The sequence below is a fragment of the Rhea pennata genome, chromosome 18 (assembly GCF_028389875.1).
Source record: "Rhea pennata isolate bPtePen1 chromosome 18, bPtePen1.pri, whole genome shotgun sequence".
Lineage (NCBI taxonomy): Eukaryota > Metazoa > Chordata > Aves > Rheiformes > Rheidae > Rhea > Rhea pennata.
Genome location: NC_084680.1, coordinates 6,031,773 through 6,049,052, shown reverse-complemented (window position 1 = coordinate 6,049,052; position 17,280 = coordinate 6,031,773). Strand labels below are relative to the sequence as shown.

Genomic DNA, 17,280 nt, shown 5'->3' with positions numbered 1-17,280 from the left:
GCCAAGACCTAGTCCATGGAGGGCTTTTAAACAGAGGCCTTCAGATTGTTTTTCAGATGGAATGGGAAAACAGAAGGGTTGGCAAAGCACAAGTGTGATGTGTTTGTGTCAGTGCAATGGACCAGCCTCAGCTGCACAGTGCTGATTCCATGCAAGCCCCAAGATGGGGTCTGCTGTGAAGCGCCTGGATAAACTGTAACCAGAGGGGTGACAGCAGGACATGCAGACAAAACCGAGGTGACTTGCCACAGCTAGGCCTGTATGTGAGTTTTCATGAGTCGTTGATAGGGCTACTCACATGATGAAGGGTGAGGCTAGAGGAGACCCTGTTTCCTCACCATGCTTCGGTCCTCTCCTGGGAGCAACTGTTGCTGTTCCCTGCCCGCCTGAACTGTTGCATGAACTGCCTTGCTAAATCTTGGAAAGCCTGTCTGGAGCAGTCTGTTTGTTGCTCCAGAGCTGATGAGTTTAACTCTGAGCCTATGGAGCTGAAACCCAACAACTAGCACTTTCAAAAAGCAGGTGGAGAAATACGGGGATGGAGCAATCCATAGCACCGTATGTGAGGCACAGGGCATATCTGCCCTGCGCTGAGATCCTGCAGTGAACTGTGTAACATGCAATTCTGTGGCTGCAGAGTGAGGCACCGTGCCCAAGCTTATCAGCCAAGCTGAGCAGCCAGGCCCTGTTGGCAAGAGCCTAACACTAGCTGTGGCAGTTGTACCGCTTTAGAAATTGTGAGACAGTATTTCTGCATGATGCTGAACTCTGGCGTGCAGCGGAAGCAGCATCTCTGCCCTGTCCCCCATTTACATGGTGCAGGGACCCCCTTAACACAATCAGGGTTTGCCTCATAGCTGTGGATTGCATGCAGCAAGCTGCTCATGGACGTGCTCCCTTACTTAGCGCAGGTGTCCAGCAGCTGGGAGGAGTGTTTAATTGGACTCCTTGTTGGACCCTTTTGCCTGCGGCTCAGGCAGCTTGTTTGTGATACTGCATCTCATTGACCAGCTGCAGAAGCCTGAAGTCTCAGGAAGGGCAGTATGCAAGAAAAAAACAGAAATACTTGCGATGTCTCTGTAGGGTGGAAAGAGATAGGCCACCGAGCTAAGAGAGGTCAGCTCTCCGAGATGGAGGTCCTTATCTCCCTCCCCACAAATAGAGATCATGAGTAAAGCACTCAAACATCATAAGCGTCATGTGATGGAGTTAAACCCATGAGCTGGTGTGTTGTCTTTAAATAAATAACATGTTCTGGGATTTCGTTCTCAGCCTTACAGTTTTGGACCTTTAGAATTTTGGTGCCTTTTTTTTTCTCTCTGCATTGAGAAAAGCTAGAAAGATATTGTTCTGATTTTTTTCTTTTTACTTGTTTTTTTAAATACAATTGAGAGTCTTCCACAATCGCTTGATTCCAGGAACTGAAGCGTAACCCCCCCCCGGCTTTCTCTTCTTCCTCTAAGAAGTATCTTGAGCCTAGTGATAAAATCCAGGCTTTAGCCAGCTTTGGGTGGGGTATCTACAAGGAAGGTGTTGTTGACATTTTGTGAGGCCACATATTAATTGCTTTCTATCTCTCTGAAAGTTCCTGCTGCTCCCAATAGGTTTCTATATAGTAGTAAACATTTAAGCGGCGTTGCTTTATATGACAGCCCATAACTGCTGTGCTTCGCTGCAGAGATGGCTGTGTTTGCAAGCATGGATGGGCTGATTGCTGCCAAGAGTGTATGATGTGCTGCCAGTGGTGAAACACTCCTTGGAACCCCTTTGGGCGAAATATATCTTAGTGTTTGTATAAGGAGGGAGTTCATATATGATATTCCTATGAGCATTGGTGAACAAGAGGCTCAGATGTGAGACAGTAGCAGGTAGCCACAAGCTCCTTTGGAAAACACAGGGAGAACATGAGAAAGCGTATCGGGGAAAGTGTATTGCTAAACAAAACACCTCTAGGTTATGAAAGTCTCTCTGACAGATATTAGCTACCATATGGCATTCCTGGTTGTCTGATGTGATTTCATGCACTGAGCGTGAGTCTGGGACCTTTTGATTTCTGGCTTTGACTTTACCCCAGAACTCCTTTGCCTTGGGCAAAACACTCCACACCACTCTATGGCCTCATTTTTCCTTACAAATTATCCAAAGAACCAGCGTCAGGGTTTGTGCAATCAGGTACGACTGCGTCGATGTCTGCCAGAGGTTTCTCTAGGAAGCAGTAAATAGGAGCCGTCCGGCAGTGCACGGCGCCCTGGCTGAGCAGGCAGCGTCACGGCAGTGGCAGACAGGCAAGTGTTGAACCAGCTTGGTGGGGGGAGAAACCGAGACCTCGCCTGAGGAGACAAGTTGGGTGGAAGAGCAGAGTCCTCGGGGGGAAGCAGTCTGCCACTCCTGTCTGCTCCCTGCGGTCTGGAGGGCTTGTACACTAAAGAAGGAAAGTAAAGTAATTAGTGTCTAGAGACGGTTGAAAAAATTTGAAGGATGACCACTTTTTCAAATAAAGCTCTTCAAGAAATGTTTTTTCTCCCATATGCTTTTAAGGATAAATGGGGTGAAGGGGACATTTTCTCAAAAAACAGTAAAATTCCCATAAATTATCGAGATTGTACTATTTTGGGGCTTTTTTCTCATCAAAAACAAATCCAGGAAAAAAAAATAAAAGGTAGATGGGAAAAAGGAAAAAAAAAATCCATTTCTCTCTCTTCTCATCCGTTTTTTCTTCAACCCAAGGCAACGCACTGACCAGTATTAGACTTATAGGTCTCTCTTGTCTTGGATGGATAGCTCACATGCCTTGTGTGTGCTCTCATTTTGTGACTGAAGAGGGAAGGGTATAGAGTTTACACTGACCTGTAGGTCTTCACACTCTCTTCTCTTGATTGTCTGTTTCTATGAATAAAGGGGAAAAAAAATACACAGCACTCTTTGCAGTGAATTTAACTGTCTGTAAATGTGTTTTGCTGCAGAGAGCTGGGTGGTCAAGTAGTTTGAGAATGAGATTGGAAGCCATAACCTTCTGTGTTTGCAAACCATTCATGTTGCCCAGTCTGGGGCCAAATGCTTTATCCCATACGTCTGTTTACCAATGATAAAAAAGAGCTATTAATACTGCTGTGCTTCAGGGTGAGCTTTTGGACCCTCTGAGATTGCCAGCTGGAAGAAGCTGGAGACGTGCAAAGGGCTGCACACTACTGGGGCTGCCAGCTTTCACCAAAAATGAATCTATTGGTGCTGCTTTCAAAACATCTCTCGTTAAGAATGGATGGATTTGCAAAATTTTTGAAGGAATACTGGTTTCAGATGAATTAAAAGATTTCTTTTTGAGCATGAAAATCACTTTGATTTTGATATTTTTTCCATTTGATTTTTTTTTCAAAATATCTTCTGAGACAATGATGAAATGAAGGGCTTGTTTGTTGGTATACTTTTGATCCCAACCCTGACCATTTCAAACACTCTTGCTATTGGCAGCTGAGTGACTTTGTTTGTGTGTACGCGTTGGACAACAGGGAATAATGTGATCAGGGGGCTAACGCAGGTCTTTAACATCATCCAAAGGTCTGAAATGTGCTTTAACTCCCTGCCAAGTGGAGATGCTCCCTTCTGACCCCATAGGCTGTAGCATAGGTGATGTAGGCACTAATTGCTGACTATTACAATTGTATTTTGATAAAATTCTGCTGTTTTTGAGAGAAGTGCTCTAAAACTATTACTGCAGAGCTAATGGAGCCTCACTCACTGAACCACTATGGTCAGAGCAGAGGTTACACATTAACTTTGCTCACATATTCAAAAAAAAAGAAAACACAACAACAGGAATCATATGGGCAACTAAGCAAGTGACCCCAGAATGGGAATGGAGATCAGCTAGTGGAAGAAATAGTCTCGTTAGTCCCTCTTAAAGCTTGTCAAGTGTTGCTGACTCCTGAGTCCTCTGCCCAGCTCTCCCATGGCTCCCAGGGTCACCTCATCCCCCTGGGTCAGGGATCCCCCCATTCATCACCATACTCTGGTTTCTGGGCACTAGGGGAGGTATTTCATGTTCCCTAAGCATAGAAACAGCTTACCTGCTTACAGTAGAAGACTCGAGGCCAGTCACCTTATAACCCTCATCTGTTCAAAATAGGAAAAAGGAAGATGTCTCCTCCAGGATGGGATGTGAAGCACCACAGTTAGACTCCTGCCCTGAGCTAGAATTGCCCTGTGGAGGACTCTACTGCTGTCCCTGCTGTTCTTGCAGGAGGACAGCCCGTGTGCAGTGCTTGTGAAGTTGGGCAGCATGGATCCTTGCGCTCTGAACAATGTTGTTTTCAAATTAAGGAAAATGACATCATGCAAAAGAATTGCAAAAATATCTCCTTGTGTGAGCTCAGCACGTGCATCTCCTGCCCGACCCAGCTTTGGCAATATGGGAGTTGTCCCTGTGCACAAGTGGGTTCCTTGGCATCATTTCAAACATGAAGAATTGTTAAGGAAATAACACTAATTGCTCTGAGATGGTATGTCCTGGGCTGGAAAGTGCTCAGAGTTGCTACTGTGCAAATGTCATCTCTTATCAGCTGCATGTGGTGTGCCAACTCATAGCAGGGATCTTGATGGGGGGGGAAAGGGAAAGGCAGGAATTGCTTTTGTCCACATTGTGGGTGCTCAGGAGTTTAGACCACTCCTTTAAGTAAACATGCCTCAGCCTCTCAATCCCATTTAAGCTTCAGCTGCTTTTATGATGCTCTTTGCACTCACTTGCAAGAGCTGCTCAGTTTTACCTTAGGATAAGGAGCGGGGCTGTGTTACTCCCCAGGAAACGGGTATCCCAGCACCAGCATTTCAGACCTCCAAGGTGTGCGACCCAGCTCCTGCACTTTGTCAAAGCCAGCTGGAGTTGCTGTGCCTGGCTTGAGGAGGATAAATAGGAACTGATGCCTTTTGGGAGAGTGGGCAGAAGATTGTTACCCCTGCTGCTGAGAAGCATTCTCAGTTTGAAGCTTTGATATTCTGACTAGGGCTCTCTCAGCTCAGCATCCCAGAGCGTCCCATGCAACCACAGCCTGTTCAATGCTTCATCTGGCACAAAAGTCGTATTCTACTGTCAGATGCTCTCCATTAGTTTCAAGTGTGAAACTATGATTCCCACCCTTTTACCAACCCCACCCTGTTGAGGAAATGAGGGAAAAAACAACCTCAAGGGCCGTTCACAGGATGTGTACGAGCTGTCACTTGTCAGCACAGTGCCTGTTTAAAGCAGGAATTACTGCTCCTTTCTTTTCTTTAAGGCAGGCCATAGGGGAACACCACATGCAAACAGCACTGCGCTATAGTGTTTGCGTTGGTGCATGGCAAAGCAGCCCCAGGGATGCTTGTGTCCTTTCTCAGGCACAAGGCTCTAATGTAAAGCCCCATGAACTGTAGTGCTGTGTCTAATGGCGAGGGGAAAAGCAGCTCCGCAGGCATCGTGAGGCCACCCTGGCCCTGGCTTCTTTCCCACGGTTCTTTCCTGTCATTGCCTGACATCGTCTCACATCTCCTTGAGTTGCCAAAACCGAGTGATATGAGCCCGGACCATATTTTTCTCTTCTCTTCTGAAGGCCGTTTCCCATAACAACCTGCCAGTGTTGGACTGAAGGATAAAGACAAATGATTTCTTTTTTCCTGCCTTCCAGGTTTACCCTATACGCAGTGGATACACGAGGGAGACACTCAGAGCTGAGCACAGTCACCCTGAGGACAGCCTGCCCATTGGTAGACGACAGCAAGGCAGAAGGTCAGTGTTCAGGCGCCTGATTTTCCAGGAAAGCCATTTCCTGTTAATTTTGCTTTTCCTGTATGCATTGTACTCCTGCACCTCCTCCTAGTCTTGTCTCTCCCAGTATGCAAGTTCCTGTGTGTTAGGGCAGAGGGATGTTATGCTGGAAAAGGATGACAAATTGCAAGACAGTCTTCTCACAAAGTGCCTTCTGCTGCAGAGCTGATCACTGCTGTGGTCCTTGCAGCGCAGCGCCACAGCATCTCTCCGTATGCATGACCACGGGAGCTGTTAACATGCATCTGACTTATGTCTCCTGGAAGAAGAGAGAGAGTCCACATCTCTTTACTGCAGAAAGCACTGGGATATGGCCCTGGCTGGGATGGGCAGGGGTGGGGGATGTGGTGAGAGCTGAGCATGAGATTATCAGGGCTGGGTTTTTAAAAGGACTGCAGTGGCAGCTAGTTTCGTTCTGAAATGGAAACACAGATGAAAGATAAAACACTTGGACACTTACATTTTCAAATTTTGAAACAAATGCTATTTTCTCTATCCCTCACTCCCTGAGTGTTTTGCCTCCCTTAAATTTAAAAAGATTCATCTAAATGAGAGGTAGGTACCTGTTTTCTTTCATTCATTCTTTTTTTAAAGCAAACAAAAGAAAGTTTTGATTAATGATTTGTTTAAAATTATTGATAAGCTTTTCCAAGAAAAATGAGCAAAAATGAGACTAAAGGAAGGAAATATTTTTTGTGCATTTTTCATTTCCCCCCAAAAAACTTTTTTACAACAGAAAGTACGCCCTCTTGTTTAACCAATCTTTGAGCTGCTCTATTAGAATAGCCACAATGATGATTTGCTGCATTTCTGGTTAAATATCCATCCTGTTATCAGCAATATCATTTTCCTCCTGTCCTTTAATAAATAATGGGGCCTGATTCATCAGACAACTTACTTGCCCATATATCCTCCTCTTGCTCTTCGCAGCCTGCTGATTGCCGTCCTTTCTCAGCAGTTGCCCTGGGCCTGAGCATCCCTCATTTGCTCAGTTTCACTGCAAAGCTCTCCTTGTGTTTCCATGTCCTTCCTGGTCCGGCAGTCCTCTGTGTGTAGTAGAACTTCTGAGGGTGCAACTCCAATCCTTCATGCTGCAGGAAAGCATCATAGCTGTGCAATTATTTTGCTCTTGGTGAGCCAGGGAAGAGCTTGTCTGTCCTAATTGGGCAGCTAAGGTTGTGTCTCCAGTGGTTCTTGGCCAGCAGCTCTCTTTCACTCCCTCCCCCATTCTTTTGTGGAGTATTACTGGAGTCACTGGGGCTCTGCACAGCACAGACAACTCGCTGCAGGGTTAGTCAGAGGACTTGCTAAACACTGTGCAGACTGCTAAACACTGCTGCAGGCAGCACGCGAGGAGTGGAGGGGAAGGCCACCATCTCAGCCAGCCTTCCTGCCCGCTAGCCCTACCAAAGGCTTGTTCTTCCCTCTCCTGTATTAGCACCATCTATCTGTTCATTAAATTCTATCCCTCGGGTCCTTTTCAGAGATAGCTGACAAAATCTACAACCTCTACAATGGTTATACCAGTGGGAAGGAGCAGCAGACAGCCTACAACACGTTGATGGAGGTCTCCACTTCCATGCTTTTCCGAGTGCAGCACCACTACAACTCCCATTACGAGAAATTTGGAGACTTTGTCTGGCGCAGTGAGGACGAGCTGGGGCCCAGGTATCTGTCCTTTCTCTTCCTTCTCCCCTGCTATGTGGCTGGAGTGCTACACTGGTTACTACGGAAGTGAACCTCTTTGCCTTCTCATATCTGAGAGAAATCCCCTTGTGTTGTTCACCAAAGTGTCCTGCAGTCCTCTGTGACTGCCAGTCCCTGTTCAGAAATGGTCCCCGTTCAGGAATGGCTCAGTGTTTGGATGAATAATTATGGAGTGTCTGGCAACTGTACGGGAAACCAATCTAAGCCAGGCGGGTGATACAGCAAATGAAGAGCTGAGTGTATTGGTAAAGGTGTGTGAGGGCCCAGGGCCGTAAATTAGGCAGGGATAAACTGAATGGGTTGTGTGTAAACCAACACTGACTCAGATCTTCTTCGACTGTAAAATCTTGACAGATGAGACCACAGCTCCTCTAGGATTCACAGGTGCCCTGGTTATTTGTAGGGTGGGTGGCTAGAAAGAGTGACTGAGGGAATGAAGCAAAAATGCAGCAAGTACATATGTAGTAAGGATGATGTGTCAGCAACATGCATTCGGTATCAAGAGCTGCAATACGGAGAGAGCAATAGCCCACAGAAGTATTTCAGCAATATAGCAAGTCCATCCTTATACTGTTGTATTTGTACACGGCAAATAGCCAGGTAATGAAGAGCAGCAGAATCCCCCATAGGCACTACTCTTGGATGGAGCCCCCCCTCCATGTCCAGGAACATGGTGCAACTTCCAGTACCATGCTCCCACAGTGGGACAGATCCTTCTCCATGCTATCTCCACACCTAGACAGTCATACCCCGTAGAGAGCATAACAGAAGACCATCCATCCCAAATGTGGCTTTGGGCATCTGCTACACCCTGTTGTGGTTGCAGATGTGTGTATATGCGAATACGCTGCTGCGGGAAGATTATTCTTGTGTGGAAACAGTTTTGATCCCCTAGAATGGCAGAGCTTAGGTGCTAGCTAATAGATTATTACTTTTGCCTGTAGCTTTACTACTTGATATCATCAGAGGGGTCAATGATTGAGCAATCTGTGTGTAGTAAAGTAGGCTCTACTAAATAGGCTATTTCATGGAAATGGAAATTTCCTTCTATTTATTTCTCTCTATATATATCTGACCTGACAGATCTTTATCCTCACAGCAGTATATGGTTGACATACATTCTGTAAATATCTTTGAGATTTCCTTTTCTGCTTTCCCTTTCTCCCAAAACAATAGTTCAGCCCTATTGATGTAGGTACTGGAAAGGTCTTCCTAAATTTTCATACTGTGGTATGCTTGACACGACGGAAGGATGCCAGTGAGGGAACAGTGCCTCGTCTGTTATCTGTATGCAGCATTACACTAGAAATGTTTTCTCTTTATTATAAATTTGGTGCTCTAAGGAGGGTTGGTAAATGATTGTTTCTGTGGTTATAAAGAACAACATTTCCAGAAGGACTTTGCCTACAATACCCTGGTATACAGTGAAATGGTTAATAAGCAGATTCTGAGAGATCATCGCAGTGGAGTAACACATACATGGACTACATTGAATTCAGGGGGATGGCAGAGTGTCCTTGCAAAGACTATTTTGCCAGACTACCACATAACCTTAAGATCTCCTAGGAAATGTTCAGCAAACTATATGCAGAAGAAGTCATAGCTCTCTATCTTGAGATCCCTTACAGATTTCTAATAGCCTTGACTTGCTTTGAAGCTTTTACAGAGGCTATTCATCCAGCATCCTGTCTAGTACATTGTTCTATGAGAAGATGAAGAAGAGGTACGTGGAGGAATGGAGTGAGATGGGACAATTAACTGCAGTCCGTGAATAACTAGAAAAGATTTTGCTTCTCTCTCCCCAACTCCTACCTGCTTGCTGGACACAACAGAGAATCTGTCCATGGATGACAGTTCCTCACAACAGTTTTCACTCCTCCTAGACATAAATCCAGACTAGCTGTGGCTTGCCTCCTACAGAGATGACCTTGGTCGTAATTTCTGTGGTAGCTTATTAACCTCTGACAGGCAGCCACTGTCTCTTGCTTCCCACTGCCTTCCTCCTTTTTTGATGACACTGCAAAGATGTTTGTCCTTTTTAATTACTCCTCTCTATAAATCCCTGAGGGCCATTCACTTCGTCTTGCATGTCCTTATTTCCTCCATTGCTTGAGATCCAACACACTTACTTAAAGATATTACCTGGCCTGATACCTACAACAAGCCAAGACATTTGCAAGGTGACATTTAAATTGCCCATGTTACCCCACTGTATACCAAGTGACATTTGAAGCCAGCAGTCAATTCTGCTGCAGTCTACTTCCCACAGCCAGCCAGATGATTGCCTAGCAGAGCTTACATGTCCATGTTATGTACTTGAGAAATATGTGACTTACAGCCTAGAGGAAATGTTTATAAATGCTGCTGCAGCTGGTGCCAGGCTCTTGACAAGAACAAAGCGCCATTGTCCAGCCTTGCTTCTCGGGGAGCTTGGACAGAAACGAAGGCACTGACGAAGCGGAGGGCGAGTGAAGATTTGCCAAGGAACACTATCTTGTAACACGATTTTAATTGATGCACTGCTCTCCTTCCCAAGGGGACATTTATTTATATACCTTGAAATGTTTATCAGATGAGCCTCAGAATCACGGTAAATGTTCTCTCATAAAACTAAGTGACAAGAGGGAAGTTGATTGCCTCCATGTAATAAATACATCACACTGGAGTCCTCGTGAGCCCAGTTTCCATGAAAGCCACAGGTTACTGCAAACAGCTGCTTGCAAGAAGACACACTGACAGCCAGATGTCCCAACCAGACGGTTTACATTAAGGAGACATTAAAAACTTAGCTCATAGGTGGCCATAAACCAGGACTTTCTGTGGTCAGCAGCATCTTGGCACCTGGCTTACTCTGTTCTGCTAGTCTCCTTTTGTAACAACAACCCCTTTCCTCATCTCCTTACAGACACCAAGTGAATCTTGTGAAGTTAATTTATTCCAAGGGAACAGAAGAATTTATCTAAACCAGCGAAGGTTTAATGCTACTGTGCATTTGGATCTTTAGACTGATTCAGCAACAGTGCTTCCTGACACAGCAAAAAGGATATTTATTAGTTTTTCTTATGTATTATTGTTACGACCATTGCAACAGGGCCTGGCTTTCAGGACGAGGGAGAAATAAGCAGGAAGGTTAAGATCTTCCTTCCATGCCCCTACTTCTGGCTACCAGGAACAACCAGGTCAGAATGTGGCATCAGCCCAGGGCTCGAAGCCTCTCCTTTTCTTAAGCAAGTCGACTGGACAGACAGGCTGTGGCAGCAGCAGAAGACAAATATCCTCAGCAGTGCATGATCTCCCAAGCAGCTGCCTTTTGGTACCGAGGGGGAATGCAATGTACTGATGGGAGGCAGTGATAAGAGGCCATTGAGTCCCGGACTCATTATCCTCCCAGATGAGGGTCTGACAGACCCAGGTCAGTTCTCAGTAGAGTGGAAAGATCTGAATTTATGACAAAATTATCCCATATGGGAACACAGCAGCCAGGCAACCACCCTCTCCCTGCAGCAGCCCTGGGAAGCTTATCCTTCCCTCCAGTCCAGGTGTCACTACCTCTGTGCTTCTTCATAGTCTCCTGACTTTCTCCTAGATCAGATAGGGCAGCATTTTGCTGATTCTGGGTAAGTTCTCATCCTGCACCATCCATCAAGGTGAATAATCTCTGTGCACTCTGTAGCTGGAGGATGAACATGGGCATTCGAAGGTGAATTCCCTCCCTCAGGGAGCTTTTGGCTCTGGGCAGAGCAGGAGGTAACATCTCCTGCTCTTCTACATGCCCTTTCTAGAGCCAGGCCTGGTAACCAGGGGTCTCAGGGCCTTGTCCCATGCTGTCCGCACTGCATCACACTACTTCCCCACAGTGCCTTTAACTGAGGCATGAGCTCTTGGAAAGTGCCTCTGCAGCAGACATCCGTTGTCCTCCCCTTTTCTCTCCTACACTGTTTGCACTCTGCTGCCACAAGGTACCAGAGAGGGAAGCAGCCATGCAGAGCAGTCACTATTTTTAATCTCCTTCTTCATCATTTATGACTGTGACTGTGACCTCCTAAATCTTTCACTTAAATGGAGCCCAAAATCAGTCGCTGGCTGGCGCCAACTTAAAACAACTACCCTTGCAGCGTGGCAGGCTGGATGGGTACCCGCTGGCTCACGTCAAGACGGGGAAACCCCAGACTCAGGCCAGGGTTATGGAGTGAGGGGGAGGAGGGTTGCTTCGTCCTTTTATGGATGGAAAGCTTGGGGGCTTTCTAGAGAACAGATCTGGCCATGGGCAACCATGAGAATGATTCCCCCCACACTCCCCTGCTGTCCTCTCCTGATTCCTGACCTTTAATAAGGCAATAAATTATTGTTTCTGGCATGGATGAGGTTGGTCAGCATTTAGGAAGATTTCATTTCCAGTATTTGAAAAGGTGGTCGTTCTGACCCGACAGCCCTCCACAGGGAGCACTTGGGTAATACCCAGGGCTTGATTTATGGTATTAAATTGGCAGTCCAAGAACTGCTCCTGTAATTTATTACCAGCCTTCACCAGAAAACTTCTCTCTCTTTCTCACCCCTTCACTCGCCCACTCTGTCTCTCTCCTTCTCCTTCTTACTTTTTTTAAGATGGAACAGCTGACAGCCAAAAGCTAAATCTAACATTTGCACGTGACTTCATTACCCCACTAAAATAAATGACTCAATCTCAAAGCAGTGAAACCCACCAAACTGGGGTTTTGGTGCTGATGTGAGGACACCAAAAGTGAGTGACCTGATTCCTTCCCTCCTCATTACCCTGTCTTCTTGTCCACGGTACGCTGTGTTGTCAGCATCCTCCCAGGCCAACCTGTTGTATCCCACCTTTAAACACCACTCATTTGCTGGGGCCAACTGCACCAAGTGGAACTACAAATGCAGCAGGTGTACTGAGACCAGCTCCAAAAAGAGCACAGCCTCTAGCAAACAGGACATCAACAGCGCTGGGTGGTTTTATCTCTGGATGTCTTGCCATCACGAGCTGTTCCTCACACATGGGAATATTTGGTTGGACAAGGGACCTGTGTATGTACCAGGGATTGAGGACAACATGGTCATTTTTCACAGTGTCTAAAAGATGATGGGAGTATGGCAGAGAGAGTAGTAAACCTCTGAAGGTAGGGACAGCCAGGGGAAAGGGAGGGAAAGCAATGAGCAGGTTGTGCAGGAGAGAAGTGATAGGTGGATGAATCAGGGAGGAGAAGGGAGAAGTGAGAAGGGCAGAGAGAAGGAGAAGAGCTTGACCCAGAGGCATGCATAGGTGCATGCTGGGGAGCCCAGGCATCATTTGAGGTGGACTAGAGCCAAGCTGCAGTTACCCACCATTGTGGTATGCCTCAAGTGCTGGTCATTGCTACTCATTGCCATTCTCAGTTTTGTGCTGGTCACTGGGTGGGGAAAGCCTTGCAGCCTCCAGGTGAAAGTCCAGGAGGTTGCTGGGTGAGCCTTCAGACCAGTGCATTGCCTGCAATGGCACAGAGTTCAGCCACCAAAACACCTGCTCAGCGCAAGCAAATGGGCAGGAACAAGCAGGGCAAGAGGGAAATATTCTCCTTTAGCAATAGCAATGATTTATGTTAAATAAAAGTGACTGCAGAGCCACAGCCTTGGAGAGACAATAGTGGATCTATCGGGTCATGTGTTCTTGGAGTCAGCACCTCTGCTCCATCTTACAGGGAGGCTTTGTCCCTCACAGCCTGCTTTTTGGGGGGGTGGCAGCTCAAGCCAGGGCTCCCTCACCTCACCAGCCCACCAGGCCAAAGCACTCAGCACCATCTCCTTGGTGCCAGCTCAGCCCTGCTACAGGCCTCCTCCTTCCCCTCCCTGTTCTGCCTCGCACACAGTGCATGTAGCTCTGTAGAATGCTCCGGCTAGACCTCCTCCATGGATGTACTTCTGTGGGCTCTATTCCCTCGAATGTTTTCAAGAAAAAAAGAGAACGCCTTCTCTTTAAAATAGTCAGCATTTGTTTTTTTCCTGCTATTGAGGAATCCTCTCCAAACAGTAAAAGTACATATTTAAAAATGCATAGTGAATGGATAGCAAATTCTGTAAAGAATAGAACCCACTGAAATGAAAACAGTTTCAACTTTCAGCAAGATTTTTTTTGGAGTAGGGGAAGCTCTGACCAAATACTTTCCCCTCAAGCACTGTCAATGCACATAAACATCAGTCCTATGAGTTTATTGTGAGTCCTGTGCTTGCTCAGCTTTCACTGAAGAAAGGAAGAATCAGAGTAGATGTTAAGAAACAATTTCTTGGTGTTAGGATGGATAAACACTAGAAAGAGTGCCTGAGGAGGCAAACTCTTCTTCATCAGAGGCATTAAGAATATTTTAGACAGATGTTTGTCAGGAAGCACTGGGGCAGGCTGGTTCTGGGAAAGAAATGGAATAGATGATCTTCTGTGATCCCCTCCAGCACCAATGACTATGATTTTCTGAAGTTTGTTGGCCTTGCCGTGATCACAGTCACCACAGACTTTGGCTTGCTGCTGAGCTGAGTTTTAATCAATCTCAATTGGGTTGCAAACACCCAGTTCCATACTGGAATTTCATAATTTCTCAGCAATGGACATCCAGCACCAAAGGACCTGTTATTGGCGTTGTTACCTGTCTCAGTCTGCAGTGGGAGCAACAGATGATCTAGAAGGTGAGGTATCTGCTAAGCAGAGCAGGATGAGCAGAGAGGTAGTCTGTCAGAGTTTGGGAGTGGCTCAGCCCGTGACCTCAGTATGTCATGGTATAGGCAATGAGTGATGAGGCTCAAATTGCCTACCCAGGCTCACCTTTCTATGCGAGACTAATACACATGCACTACCTTCAGACTTGGCATTATCCCGGAAGGGGATGGTCCCTTCCTCTGGAAGAAGGAGTCAGCAGCCATCCTCTGGGAGGGGAAAGGTAGTTTTCTAGTGCAGCTCTGACAGAGCAGTGGTTTGTTAGCCTTTCATCTAGTCTTGCTCCAGAGGGAGAGATTCATAGCTGGTTGCAGACGCCTGAGTGCCCTTTTGCCTTGTCTCCGTCTCTGCACTTTAGTCTGGAGCTCATGCTTTGATGACTCATGGCAAGTCCTTCCTTGGAATCTCAATCAGTGGGATGCCTTTGGGTGTGCAGCCACATCAGAAATAGCTGTGCTCCCTCCTGACCGTAACGCTCACAGCCCAGGCTGAAACACCATAAAGCTTTCATAATCAAATAATCCCCACGTTTATGCCTTGCTGACTGACAGCACTGCCCCTGACATATCATTATCGGGAATTTACATTCCTTCAGGACCTGCAAAATCCCTTAACCCCAAATCCAGAGCTTTCCTGTGGCACCAGAGGGAAAGGAAATAATCTGTGATCTTGAGACTTTCAGACCACTGAAGTAAACCCTCTTCCCCTCCCTTTGTTTGATTTAGCACTTTGCAGACTCCCACGAGGGGAATTCTTGGTTTCTTACGGGTTTATTTTGTTTTGTCTTAATGTATTGTGTTTTTCTTCCTCGCTTTTCTAGCATTAGTCCTTTTGGGCCATTTGCCTCCTGGAGGCTTGAGAACATGCACAAGAGAAGGCAGTGCTCATGCCAGGGGAGCAGCCACGGTGGTTGGGGGGTCTCCTCTGAGTGGCACGGGCCAGGAGGCAGGGCGTGATGAGGACTGGTGAATGGCTGTGGTAATGTCTGTAGGCAGAGCAGCAGGCAGTGGACTTGGGGTTCAGTGAGAGCTGCTGTGCTAGGTCAGACCTGAGGTCCCTCCAGCCCCATATCCTGTCTCTAGCAGTTGTTTAGTGCTGTGAAGTAGTAAATATTCTACAAACACTGGTGCAAAACAGCTCCTCTCTGCCTAAAACAGGAAAGGCAATGGTTTAGGCACCAGGTATCATTCCTGTTTGTTGCAAGATAGGGCCACCCAGGAGTCCCGGCTCCTAGTTTTTTCATTGCGCTCCCTTCTCTGTCTCTATCTCCGTGTCTCCCTTCCAGGAAAGCACACCTGATCCTGAGGAGGCTGGAGAAAGTCAGCAGTCACTGCTCCACGCTGTTACGCAGTGCCTATATCCAGAGCCGCACTGAAACCGTGCCCTATTTGTTCTGCCGCAGCGAAGAAGTCCGGCCACCCGGCATGGTCTGGTACAGCATCCTAAAAGACACCAAAGTAACGTGTGAGGAGAAGATGGTCTCCATGCTGCGCAACACGTACGGAGAATCCAAAGGGCGGTGAGGGAAGGTGTGGGCCTGGAGCTGCGGGAGGCGCAGGCACTCCGAGGAGCCGAGGACTCGGGAAACGCTGAGTGGCTGGTGGGGTTTGGGGGAAGGGTTCAGAGGGGGTGGAAGGGGACAGCGAGGCCAAGCAGGACTTTCTCACACAGATGGCAGAGAAACAAGAAATCAGCAAGTCGGACTTTGATTTCCTTTTATTTTATTTTTTTTTAATTTTTCAAGAGAAAAAAATATGCCTAATTTGACTCAGCGTAAAAGTCTCTCCTTTTTAATCTTTTCTTACTGAATTTCCTGGACTACACGCTCCTAAACCCTGAGAGGAGGAGACACCCGATGATAGAGGCCAGGGCCAGGCCAGGGCAAGAGCGGGCAGCGGGGAGCTGCCGGGCCAGGGGCGCGCTCCCCGCTGCCCAGCCCCGCGCACGGCCGGCGAGGAGCGGCCGGGTCCAGAGGCCCAAGGAGGAGCTCCTTCGGCTCCGGGAGGTGCCGCGCGAAGCTGGCAACACCACGCTGAAAGCGGAGGCCGCAGAGATGAATGCCAGGCAGGTGCAAGGACGTTGCGGGCACACTGGCTTTTTTAAACACGCCGAGTTCACAGAACTGCTCCGTGCGGAGCCTTCGTTCGCAAGGCTCCCGACAGCTTGTTCTGCGCATTAAAGATTCCTATTAAGTCCATCCTCGCTGCTTCTTTGGTATTTCTTACTGACATCGCCTCACCGCTGCTTGGTCATTCCTAGGGTTTCGTGAGCTGGAAAGGAGAAGGACTTCCTGACGGTGCGGTGCAGGTAGGTGGCCGAGATGAGGCTCTCTATCTGGAAACCAGTGGTGAATCCGGACGCTTAGGAAGAGAGGAGGGGAAAGTGCAGCCCCTTCGCGTAGGGTCCTGGTCTTCTCCAACACCCATCTCATCGGCGGATGCCAGCAGGAGTTGTAGGCGTGTGGGAAAGCCCAAGAAGGAAGCCAGGGGCTAAGAAATCCTGGAGAATCTGGTTTCTTTTACTGTCAGATGTGGGTTAGGCTGGCTCGAGATCTGGGTGGGTAATGGATTTCTCAGCCTGGTAGCCAAACCGAAAAGGGCAGGAGGTGAGAGGGAATAAAAAGCAAAAATCAGATCAGCCCAAAGCTTTCTTCTTAAAGCAAAACAACAAACCTGAAGGGGGGGGGGGGTGCTGGATGAATCAGTGCAGTCAGCCCAAAGCAAACAATTTCGTTTTAGTCTTTCAAGTTATTTAACCCTTTACAGAAAAAGTGAACAAGCAGGAGGTGAGTTCCAAAATGAAAATGTTCTGAAACCAAACAAAAGTGCAGGATTTGATGTGGAGGAAGGTCAAGTGGTGACTTGTTTTTCTCAAGTTAAACCTATTTGCCTGGTCTCCACTCAGCTAATTCTGATTGTTTCTCCCAAACTGCTCTTCTTTTTTCTTTTTTTCTTTTCTCTTTTTTTTCTCTTCTCCTCCCTTTGGCTATGCCTCTTCATTTGTTTTGACCTACACCACTGTTGTAAATGGGGAGGATACCCTATAGCTGTTCGAGGTCTTGCTGGAGTTCATGGGGGACTTTGCA

At 47.1% G+C, this 17,280-nt stretch overlaps 1 protein-coding gene and 1 long non-coding RNA gene across 2 annotated transcripts in view; one reads left to right on the top strand and one right to left on the bottom strand.

Moving 5' to 3' along the window:
* The window catches only part of ASTN2 (astrotactin 2), a 410,202-nt gene extending 393,816 nt beyond the window's left edge, over positions 1 to 16,386 (top strand). Inside the window, exons 21-23 of the mRNA XM_062590667.1 lie at positions 5,655 to 5,755; positions 7,279 to 7,462; positions 15,481 to 16,386. Coding sequence (XP_062446651.1) covers positions 5,655 to 5,755; positions 7,279 to 7,462; positions 15,481 to 15,718 — 523 coding nt within the window. The 3' untranslated portion in view covers positions 15,719 to 16,386. The remainder of the gene's footprint in view (positions 1 to 5,654; positions 5,756 to 7,278; positions 7,463 to 15,480) is intronic.
* LOC134148680 (uncharacterized) lies at positions 1,361 to 4,237 on the bottom strand. The gene is made up of 3 exons (XR_009960258.1): positions 4,065 to 4,237; positions 2,848 to 2,886; positions 1,361 to 2,422 (listed from the first exon to the last, which is right to left on the bottom strand). It is a non-coding gene; the product is annotated as an uncharacterized LOC134148680 (long non-coding RNA).
* Positions 16,387 to 17,280: the final 894 nt, after the last annotated feature.